The 12,909-nt window shown below is 31.8% G+C and overlaps 1 protein-coding gene across 4 annotated transcripts in view; it reads right to left on the reverse strand.

Moving 5' to 3' along the window:
- Positions 1-12,909, reverse strand: part of LOC117177388 — a 314,351-nt gene that overhangs the window by 251,950 nt on the left and 49,492 nt on the right. The window contains exon 2 of one of the 4 annotated variants that reach the window (XM_033368039.1): positions 3,919-4,409. The exons of the other annotated variants lie outside the window; for them this stretch is intronic. Within the exon in view, the coding sequence (XP_033223930.1) occupies positions 4,367-4,409 (43 nt within the window). The 3' untranslated portion in view covers positions 3,919-4,366. Of the gene's footprint in view, positions 1-3,918; positions 4,410-12,909 lie in introns of those variants that run through there. 4 annotated transcript variants of the gene reach the window in all.

The following is a 12,909-nucleotide window of genomic DNA, read 5'->3' on the forward strand; positions in this document are numbered from 1 at the left end:
GTGGTAACAGTTGTAGAATGTTTTCTACGTGCAAATTGTTTACATTCGCAAATTGTTCACGGCGAAAGAGCAGCAGTTCAAACGGTTGCATAGCAACAGGACTAGGGATAGCAGGAGCCGTGCCGCCCAATTCTAGGCCGTTATGAGTACACATGAAATTAACGAAAAATGCGGTCCATGGGACCGCCGCGCGGAGTCCTCAGGGTTAAACACTATTTAAAAATTCCATAACTTTTCCAGGTCTTCCAGGTATTGTAGCAACCCTGATAAATATATAGCGTAATTATACTAAAATCTAGCAGCTGCCCCTTTCTTTGGGTAAGTTTGTCCCTTAAGGATCTACATTCATACATATTAATAACTAACAATATTTTTCTGCATTTTTTATATAAATAGGCAGGCTGTATTGAAATTACCGAGCAACAGTCCAAAAACTTTAAAAATGTATATTAAATTAACAGGTATAGGGAAACCCAGATAGAAAGGTTCTCAATGATTCTCTCAATTTGTTGATTTCGTAGTTACTGTTTTTTTCTTTAGAATTGCAGCATAGCAGTGTGGAAGATAGCAAATTATAAATTAACTGTAATTTTAAAAATAATTATACTTATCGCAGATGAACTAAAACGTATTTTTCGTGACTGAGAATAAAGCATTTGAGAAACCAAAAATCCAAGTAACCATCTTTAAAGACTACACCGTGGCTTATGATGTTCATAAGGTGTTGATTGGTATTAACGAAATCTAATTATTTTTGAGGTTGATAAATATAATGAAGCAATATTGAAATTTAAAAATAATACAAATGAAGGGCACAAATTTAGGTCGTTAGGAACTGCAATTGTTTTTTCTGTGCTCAATCTCTCTTTTAAACACAATAACACAGTGACAGCAGGGACTCTGTTGGTTTTCCTCATGCCTCAGTTTACAAAAATTAAACGATTACTTGTCTACATAAATATTCAATTGTCTTTTCTGTCAAATAGTAACAATATCTCATTCAAATGTGCAGTTATCGAAAAGTTATTAAAACATTGTTGAGAAAACGAACGATTAGAAAGTAAATGGAAATTCAAAAAGATGAAATTGTAATTACTAGTTACTAATTAGTAATAATTACTTGAGCGAAAATGTAACCTGACCTTAGGAGCCCCCCCCCCCACAACAAATATTCAGGCTCAGATTACAATCTGTCGCCATCGAGTCGATTCTGTATGGTCCATTCATGAATTTTGCTTTCACGGGCAGGGTCAAGATCATGAGTTACGATCGCAAAGAAGCCTCCCTATTTTGGATGATTACCGTAAAAAGTGCTAAGAATACAAGGCGTAAATTTGACTTCAGTTGAAGTGTTGTCAGCTCATGTAAAATTCGTTCTTACACCTATGTGCGCTATATAATACATTAAGGCGGACAAGAGCACCTGTTATTGGCACCTTAAGACGAAATTTAGACTTTAGGAGATAAATAAACACCTAAAATATTGAATTCTGAAATAGTGATAGTTATACCTACACTTCAATTTTTATGCAGAATATACTGGAATGTTGAATTATTATTCAAAGTAACCTCACATACGCTCTTAACATTTCTGTGATTGCATTAAAACACTCAATTTAAAAATTATGCATTTGAAAATATTAAATAATTTTTGTATTAGTCATTCTAAATTTAATATTTTATAATTTTTTTTTTGACAAGCCAATATCTTTGACAGCACATATAAAGCTTAACCATGTCACATGTGTTCTTCGGTATACGTTTTTCTTTCTTTAGATATACTCTCTGATGGACATACAAAATACAATAAATAAAATAGAAAACAAAAATGATACTAATTTCCCGCTTTAAACCAGCAAAATCAACAAAAAATTCAAACATGGACATATAAATATAGTCAAATTAAACCGACCACCGATTGAATAAAAACCTTGGCTATTTATAATATAAATTTCTGCGTAGCATTTAAAACATTGTACGACAATATTATTAAACATGATATGTATAAAGATAATAACATTCTATTTGCAATTTAAATAAAAACAATATCTACATATACCAAAAGACTAAAGAGGATTCATGGCCGATTACACCAACTGTGATTAAATTTGAATCATTGATTAACTTAGTTTAATTAGCAGATTGTGTTCCACCAACTTTTAAAGCAAGATTAAAGAAGTCTAATCGTTGATTAACTTAACCGGCCACTTTTGGCTGGGTATCGAGTTAATCAGCGATTAACGGGAGCCAACACAACCTCAAAATTAAAGTTCAAGTATAGTGTGAAATATTGATCGAATTTATAACGATATCTTGTACTCACACAAATTATATTCAATTTCAATCGATAACTAATTCCTGTCCATTTATTTAGAAACGATGTGAATAAAAAAAACACGTCGCCGCTTCATGTTCGTGAGCAGTCGAGGTATATTGTGCGCGCGAATACAAGTTCGAAATCAGCCAATCGGAATCACCATTACAACAGAAACACGCAGAAACTAGAATTATTGCGAATAGAGCATACGGTTGGCTAACCAGAGGTTAAAAATTCATGTTGGAACACGCCACAAGTTAATCGTGATTAAAACGCTGATTAAAAATCATCATAATTAGCTAATCATGGATTTAATCACAGCTGGTGGAATCGGCCCATAATATATAAACAAAACTTTCGAGGTTACGATTACCGGTATGTAAATCACAGCTTTATTTATTATTATAACGACTTTTGTCGCTCCGGCACTTTTAATACATCATCCTATGAGAAATACGTGAAATGCTGCATGCCAACACACGACCACTTTATCATGTTGAGTTTTTGAACATTGCACAGCTTAGTGCTAATTTTGTACCGCATCAAAAAATTTTGTGCTTTTTTATTTGTTGAAAAAACCTGTGGTCGTGCTGGGTTAATATTAAGCTGGCACGACCACACAGGAACTAATGCAAAATTTTCATTTTTCAATATTTCATAATTTAGTGCTAATTTTGTACCACATTTCAACATTTTTAATTTTTTAATTTATTGGACAAAACTACAGGTTTCCTTTGGCCGAAAGTGAAGCTGTCACCGCCACACATGAAATAATGGAAAATTCTCATTTTTTAATACTGCATAATTTAGTGCTAATTTTGTATCACATTAAAAAATTTTGAGCTTTTTAATTAAAAAAAAAAAACTACTGGTTTCCTTTGGCCGAACGTTAAGCTGGCATGACCACACATGAAATAATGGGAAATTTTCATTTTTTAATATTGCATAATTGTGTGCTAATTTTGTCGGACGGTAAACTAGTATGAACACACCGTGAAGCACTTTAAATACTGAAAAAATTGCTGTACATATAAATTGCATTATACATGCTCAAATATGATTTTTATTTCCTTTAAGTTGTTTATAGTTATTGAAACCATTGTTTTATAAATTAGACACCGAAAAATAATATAGCAAGGTTAATCGCTAGGTAAATACTTTTTTGTGTATAAACTGTTAAAAACAGTTATAAATTTGTAATATTTATGTATATTAAAATTAATAGCTGAAGCCTATTACATCACTATTAGGAACGTGTTTATTAAATTTCATGTACATTCATGAAAATCGTTCAGATAATTCCATTTTACACAAAATCAAATTTAGTTTTGTCAGTGATTTTCGATTCTTAATAATAAAAAATGATACCTTCTTCAAGTGAACCAAAAATAAAATCAGTTTTTAATTCGAAAAGTTTAACTACGCGGATAAATGATAGACATAACCTACAATCAATTCTACTCACACTAAATGTATACTTTAATGGCGATTATTTGATCAGATTTGAAGAAGTAAGAACACTTTGAGTTTTCAAGTATACTTCTATACCAACCTGTTTATTATATTTAATACATAATTTACATTATACAGTTTTTCACATTTCAATGTATATTAAATTTCAACTACCGTTTATGCAAATGACTTGATATACATTTGTATTAAATTTGATACAGATTTTTCTAACAGTTTATACTTTGAAAAATTCTTCAAGCATCCTGAGAGTAACATTTTTTTTTTTAGATGAACAATAACGCAGGCTCTAATTTTTGTAGAAATTTCCGTCCAATTAAAATTTTGAAGGAAAAATAATTACAATATGCTAAGTTTTTGGAAACTAAAGAAGCCAGGTTATTTTGACGCTCGCCAGTACAAAGGAACAGTTAAATTCAGGTTAATGGAATAATAAATAAACTGTCGTTCTAACAGATCCTAGCCGCAAAATGATGTCATAAAACCCTTATAAATAGATAGTTTTCAGCTGGGCAGTCGTCATTTCCTCCACGGCTACCTGCGTACCCTTCCCCTTCCAGTCTGCAGCGACACTACCGCTCACTGAATTCGAAGTTGCTCCAGGCCCTCGATGCTACGTCCCCTGGGGAGATAATACCTTTGTCTTTCAACTTGAATCTATTCCTGTCTGCATAATATTATTCTGTCCACGAAAATCATATAAATATACAAAATTAGATAAATTTCAATCTAATAAAGTATAAATATGATATATTCACATTTTATGGACGAAAAATTATACAATTTTCCACTTTTGGTCAATTATACATACAATACAATACAATTATAAATAATAAATAAATGAATAACAAATAAAAACATCAATAATAAATAAAAAATAACAAAACAATAAATAAAAACAATAGATACAATTTTCTACTTTTTAAGTTATGATGGATTGATAACTAATTCAAGTTAACAAAATTAAGTGTCAGAACAAGTTATTATTATTATTATTATTATTTATAACAATATTCTCTTACAATTATTATTGTATGTGGCAGTTTTCTTTCTAACATTTTTCACTCTTGGTCCACTTTGAAATTTTAGTTAGATAATAATTAATTTAAGTTGACATTCTGAAGGAGAAATTCCGAGTTATATTAATGAGGGCAGCACCAAGCAGCAATCCTTTGCATATTAGCGATAAGAAGGGGGCGACGGCCAAGGGCCGAAGTCTAAACATCCGGATGGGGACTCAGGGCTTGGAGAGGAGATGCTTGTGAGACATTCAGTGGCGAAGCATCGAGAAGTCCGCACGTTAATTTGAAAGATGTCACTAAGCCTTTCTATTTCATTTGTATTAATAGGATAAGGTTATATAATAAATTTTAAAAGTCTTCGACATATAATCTTTCAAACGTTATTCAAAATCCGTCTTACAATTCTCTTTTAATAATTTTTGAAAAATGCGGATTTCTCTTAAATTCTCAACAGCTTTACCAAAGGAAAACACATAGAAAATTTATTTTGAATCACTTCATTAACGCAATGGGGAGCTTACGAAAATTTAATATTTTTGTCGAAATTTTTTAGAATCTACGTGGAATAGGCGTGGAAGTATCGAGGAAAAGGGTAAGTTGAAAGACAAAGGGATTATCGTTATGGGGGACCTAATATGGGGGGCCTGAAGCAATTTCGAATCCAGTGAGGGGTAGTGTTGTTGCGCAGTGGAAAGGAAAGGTTACGCAGGTAGCCGTGGAGGAAAAGACGATCGCGCTTTTCGGCTAGCAAGAATTGCATCCGAGGTATCTTCAGGTGCTCCTCCCACAAAAATGGGACAATGGAAAAGGACTCTTGAAATACTCCTTCCATGGAAAACAATGCTATTATGAAAAATGTATGTGATCAGGATGAGGAAAGGATGCATAGAAGAATCATTCAATAAAACTAGTCCTTCTTTAAGATAATAAGAATTTCAGTTTCAGTTGAAGGGCAATGACAAAGAATGTCACATGGTGTGCTTAAGAAAACTGCCTAGAATATAAGATTTACTAATGTAAAAATGTATTATTTAACCAAAGCCAGAAATATTCAGCAGAATTAGAATTTTTATTTCACTTCGTCAAAAGTAACTTTATTGTCCAATATCAATCAAAAGTTACATTTTTTGCAATAGGCAATAAATTATCATTTTTAAATATTATCAATGTATAATATCAATTGAAATAATTATTTTTGAAACCCAAAACTTACTCAAGATATAAATTTTGAATAAAAAATAATTAAGCTTTAAACAAAAATAATAAATCTTAAACGAAAACAATGAATTTTCTACCCAAAAGATGAATTTTCTGATAAAACAAGACAATTCTTCAGTAAAATAGATGACTTTTCAACAAAACAGTTTAATTTTCAACCATACACTGAAAAAAATCATTCTTAGCACCAAGTAAATTTATTTACTTGAATCCTATTTCTTAGCACCAAGAAAATATTCTTTAACAGAAGTAATTTTTATTTAAACTAGACATATATCTTTTGTTGATCTAAAAAAATGAATTTTTTGGCTGTATTTTCTTGATTGAAATACATATATCTTACATGCAAGAAAATGGTTTCCTTAATTCAAAAGGTCTAGATTCGTTGAAATGTGATTTTTCGCTCAAAGAAATATATATTTGATTCAAAGAGTTCGATTCTTTGAACTGATTCGGGACATATTTAAATGAATAATTTTTCCATACTTGAATGAAGAATTTAGGTTTATTTAAATCAAAGAAATAATAATTTAATTCAAAATAATATTAATTAAATTACAGTATATACTTTTTTGTCACAAAGGGTTCATGCATTTTTAGCAATGGAACAGTAATTTATATAAGAAGGAATTTTTTTACGTAAATTCTTATTTCTTCGGTGGAAGAAAATCTTTCATTTAATTACTAGAATTAAATTATTCGTAACAAATGAACATTTATTCCAACGAAGTAATCATTTTTTTTTAAATAAAAAATCTAATAATTTGGCGTCATTTGATGCAATAGTTTTTTGAGCCTATAAAATATTTGCTTGACCTTAAAATATATTTCTTTCCTAGTAGATAGGTAGGGCGCGTTCTGGCGCACTTTTTCCGTATGAATAGCATACTTGTGGCTAGAGTGCAGAAGGCTGTAAGATTGGTTTCGCTCCTTGTGCTGACTAACGAATCACATTTTTGAACGATCCACACTATCGATATTGGAAATCAATACTCAAAAATCATGGGAATGGATATTTTCAGCCCCAAAAACATGGAATAGGTGATGATATGATAACGATATCGTAATATTAGACTATTTAATACCTGTTATTCCCGGAATTGAAGTTTTTCATCCAAAAATAATATAATTTTTTATGTATTAAATGTTTATCGCAATAATGCATCATTGAAAATTTCCAAGATCTGCAACCACACTCGTGCTATCATAACAATTCTCGGTAAACAAAATTCCACTCTGATTACGTCATCGTCGATTTCTGGAATCCTTATCTATGTGAACTTAATTAATTAAACGTTCTCCTTTGATATTTGCCGACATGAGCGTCATATTTTATATGATACTGAACAATTTCTGGTGTGAACAAAATACCATTCTGATGACGTCATCATACATTCCTGGAATCCTTATCTATGTGAACTAAATTAATTAAACGTTCTCCTTTGATATTTGCCAACAGGGGCGTCATATTTCATATAATGTTAAACAATTCTCGATAAACAAAATTCCATTCTGATGACGTCATCATGATTCCTGGAATTCTTATCGAAAGTGTTGCCATATTTCACCAATATCGGCACCATATAAGCGGTACTGGTAAACAACCACGAGTAGGTTTGAAGTATAAAACGCTCCAAGATCTATATCAAAGTACAATTTTTTCGGTGATTCCATCAGTTAATAACAAGACATACATAACCTTTAAATAAATTGAAATCTACGCAGTATTTCTACAAGCGTCATCAGATGATAACAGGACTTGCATAACCTCAAATAACTGAAAATCTACACAGTGTTTCTATAAGTGTTCGCTGATTCCTTTTAAAGCTAAAAATGGATTTCGAAAAATGTAAAAAAGTTCTACAAATCATGAAGATGGGATACCAACTTATACTCGAAAAGCAACCCCCAGCAGCTTATGAAATTAGATTGTGGACGAAGGCTGGAACTAAAAACATCAGGATATTAAACAAAATATTGTGGAAGAACATTCTGCTATGCGTGGGCCAAAAACATGCGATTATGAAGTTAGTTGGTGATCTGAAGACAGCAAGCAGAAAATTGAAGAAGTTGCTCAAGACAGGAACTGGTATGAATGAAGCTTCGAAGAAACTGAGCGAGAGGGTGAGTTGGGATGATGTAGCAAGTGCTTTTCGAACACGAATAAGAACGGGACTTATAACAAATTTAATTCATAAAGATTTAAATACATTTTTGGATGATTGTAGACGCACGTGTATTCCACGAATTAAGAATGCAATTAATAGTATAGGTAATATCAAAGCTTGCGTAGAATTCACAGGTATTTTCAAGGCATTAGTGGGAGGGGAGGAAAAAATCGATGCAAAACGTGTTTGCATTGCAAATAATCCTATTCTAACATCTACGAATATTGGTGAATGGTTTGAGGATAAAATTCGTCAACAAGTCGAAATTAAAATTAAAGATTTAAAAACATCAGATTCAGGGTGGAGATTAATAGAAATTATCAGCTTAACGGTTAACATAAATAGATACGCCCCTTTTCAAGTTGGAGCTTCAACTTTCATTGAATTACCTGATTTTATACATAGAAAAAAGCTGTAGTTAATATTAAAAATAAAGACTCGTATTGTTTTCTCTTGTCAGTAATGGCAGCTCTTCATCCTGCTGAAACCCATTCTAATCGAACTACTTCTTATCCTAAGCTTGATGGTTCAGAACTCAAATATAATGACATCAAGTTTCCAATTACTCTTGAGGATATTCCAAAATTTTAGAAAATGAACGGTTTAAGTATAAATGTGTACAGATTAGAGTCTGCTCAATACAGTACGAAAGAGGAAATTGTTCCAGTTTATCATTTTGCTTTAATCAAAAATCTATCTAGACTAGTGAAATTACAAATAACTGAAGGGAATTGTTCCAGCCATTTCTTTGTGACAGGTGTTTGTGTCACTTTAAATTTAAGAAATCTCTTGAAAAACATAGAATTGATTGTGACAATCTGAATAATAATTGCACACTAATACTCCCCACAGAAGAGGATGATATTTTGAAATTTAAAAATTATAAATACAAAGAGAGGGTTCAATTTGCAGTATATGCTGACATAGTGTTTGTTAGAGCCAGTTGCCAATACGCACGGAAATGCTTATCAGAAACATATACCTACAAGTGTTGCTTATTACACAAAATGCAGTTTTGACGATACACAATCTGAACCTCAAGTTTATCGTGGCGAGGACTGCATGACGTGGTTTGTCCTTGAGTTGAAAAAGATAGCTGAGAAAGTAGATTCTTATTTTAAAAATACAGATTCAATGGAACTCTTAACATTAAAGCAAGAGTATGATTTTCAAAACGCAAAAGTTTGTAATATTTGCGAACAAGATTTTAACCAAGATGATGTTAAACATCTGGATCATAACATTTTACAGGTAAATAACGTGGCCCTTCTCATGACAGGTGTAACGTAAATTACCAAGACTCACATGTAATTCTCATAGTATTTCATAATTTATCTGGCTACGACTCTCACTTTTTCATCAAAGAATTGGCTACAAGCTTTGAGGGTAATATTTCATTATTACCTATCAACAAGGAAAAATATATATCCTTTACAAAAAGGATGCAAAATACAAAGTTAAACTCAGATTTATAGACTCTTTTCGATTTATGCCAAGTAGGTCTGTCACCGTGAACGATCATATCTGTTTGAGAGATACTTTCAGACTAAAGACTGAACCTACATAAACCTGACATTTATAGTTTTTCACTCAGTCATAGTCAAGATGCAATTTGAAGCACAACGTATAAAGCTACCTATCGATAATATCGATTCGCTTGTACAACATGAGAAAAAAGCAAAACGACATGGACATCTGTTACCAAGCAGTGTACGAGAAATATTTTGTGGACCTTCCAACTGTGGAAAGACAAATGCTTTGTTGGCTCTGTTAATACACCCAAATGTATTGAGATTTGAAAATGTTAATGTTTACTCTAAATCTTTAAATCAACCAAAATACAAATTTTTACAAAAAGTTCTGAACTCAGTAGCTGGTGTTGAGTACTATCCTTTTAATGAGCATGATGATGTTGTAATACCAAATAAAGGTAATTCAAATTCAGTGTTTGTATTTGATGATATAGCCTGTGAAAAGCAAGATCATATAAAAGCATTTTTTTCCATGGGCAGGCAAAAGGATGTTGACTGTTTCTATTTGAGTCAGACATATGCTCGTATTCCGAAACATCTTATACGTGATAATGTTAATTTGCTTGTATCGTTTAAACAAGATGAGATTAATCTGAAGCATATATATGATGATCATGTGAATAGTGACATGCCTTATTCACAATTTAAAAAGGTGTGTTTAGCTTGCTGGTATGATGATAAGAATGGATTTGTTGTAATTGATAAGGATAGAAATCTGAATCAAGGTAGATATATAAAAGGTTTTGATTGTTTTGTTAAACTGGAAAAGTAATAAATATGTATGTAATGACTACATAGAGACAGTTACACTTTGAACACTACGGTATTAACATGTCTACACGTGAGGAGGGCTTTCATAAGCAAAAACATATTATGCATGAAATTGCTAAAGCTAGTGAAGCGATTCGACGAAAGCATAGATTACTAAAGTTGGGTAAAGAAATAGTTGATCAGACATTAAATGATACCTTTAAGCCCATCATTACACCGCTTGAAAAAATATTTAATGGTTTTAAAACTGTTAAAAGAATTGATCCAATCGGAAATGAAGCCAAGAATAAAATGAAAAATGAAATGAAGAGTGAATCTGAAGAAGAATTTCAGCAAGAGTTTCAAAATGAACGTGAAGAGCAAAATGATCAAGATGATGATGAAACTTCATTCTTGTCAGCATACGATTCAGAGGCGTCAGAGGATTTAGAAACACCAGTTTCATTTGCATTAAATGGTACAGCAATTGATTATCTTCAAAAGTTGGGGGAGAGAAGGAGAGATATAGATAATGTTTATGGTGTACGAAACTTATCGAAAGACAGACTAATGATTGGAGATTCTTCGATAAGTTTCAATAAAAATCTGATTAATATAGGCACTGTAAGCTATCCAAAGAATGTGGATTTGCTTGAAATTTTGTTTAAAAAGATACCAAGTAGTACTTTTATAAATAATGAAGACCTTAAAAATTTTAAAAATATTGCAATTTCAACACATTTGCATCGAAAACATTATAGAGTTGATGGGGATTTTCGTGATAATAAATCTTTCAAATATACAAATTTTATAAAAAAACTAATTCCCCTTTCACCTTTGAAAACTAACAATAAACAAATTGAACAGCGCTCTTCAATGGGTAACGGTTTAATTCCAAAATATATGGTTGGTACAGAGGCCAATAAATTAGACTATATTTATTGAGATGATCCAAACGAATTAGTTGATAGATTGCGTTTACTGTTAGCATCTCAAGCAGCGGGAAATCCAAGTGACACAAATGAAATTATGTCAATTATTGAAGAATTACGAGAAGCTGGAATTATTTATTAATCAATTTTTAAAATTAATTTATCAATTTATTACTGATAATTAATATTTATTAATCAATTTGACGATATTTTGGTCATTTGCAAAATGAGTATCGATGTCTTCGGACTTCATATTAAGCGAGCTAAGATGGCAAGTCGAGGTCCACCAGGAGTTGGATTCAAATTTACCACCGATGGGCATTATGATATCGGAAAGAAAAAGCTGTGTAATGTAGCTGATGCAAAAGATTTAGATGATGCATTAAACTTAAATATGATGCAACATGTGTACATATAAAAGTTTAAATATTTTGAAAGTTGATATGGATTCCATTCAAGAACTAGCGCATCGCAATTCAGAGCTCATTTCTCAGTTGGATGCCAAGCTGAACACACTAAAAAATGAATAACGAAAAGCTGCAACTAGCGAATGAGCTACATAGGCCTGCTAGAAGAAACTACCAACGTCGACACATCGATATCCGTAGCATCGATTAGACTTGGCAAGCGGATCTTCTTGAAATGCAACCTTATACAAAAGAAAACAAAGGATACAAGTACATTTTGACTGTAATTGATATATTTTCAAAATTAGCTTGGGCTATTCCAGCTAAATCCAAGAACGATGAAGATGTAGCTACAGCTGTGGAATCTATACTTGACAAAGGATGCATACCGAAAAATTTACATGCTGATAGAGGCAAAGAATTTTACAACTTACATTTTGAAAATCTTATGAAGCGATACAAGATAAATTTGTACTGGACGTTTAGCAATTTAAAAGCATCCATTTGCGAGCGATTTAATCGTACTTTAAAGAATAAAATGTGGATGCAATTTAGCTCACAGGGGAATTCCAAATGGATTGATATTTTTAAAGATTTAGTTTTATCTTACAACGATACTAGGCATCAGACTATTCGAATGAAACCAAGAGATGTTACTGAAGAAAATGAGAAAAAATTGTTGTTTGATGTATAAAAAAATCACAGTGTAAAACATGCAGTTGAGAAAGCGAAATTTAAAGTTGGAGATAAAGTGCGTATAAGTAAATTTAAGCATGTTTTTGAGAAAGGCTACACACCGAATTGGACAACTGAAATATTTACCGTAAGCCATGTTCAGAATACTAAACCAGTGACGCATATGCTTAAAGATTATCAAGGTCGTTGTAGGTAGTTTTTATGAGCAAGAACTAGGCAAAGTTAGACATCCAGACACTTATTTGGTGGAAAAAGTACTGAAAAAGCGAGGAAATGAGCTATTTGTAAAATGGTTAGGTTTCGATGACTCACACAATAGTGGGGTAGATAAGTCTAGCTTGTACGTATCTTTTGTATTAGTTTTAATTTTTTTTCTGAATAAAGTTGATTATTTTCA

The sequence above is a fragment of the Belonocnema kinseyi genome, chromosome 7 (assembly GCF_010883055.1).
Source record: "Belonocnema kinseyi isolate 2016_QV_RU_SX_M_011 chromosome 7, B_treatae_v1, whole genome shotgun sequence".
Lineage (NCBI taxonomy): Eukaryota > Metazoa > Arthropoda > Insecta > Hymenoptera > Cynipidae > Belonocnema > Belonocnema kinseyi.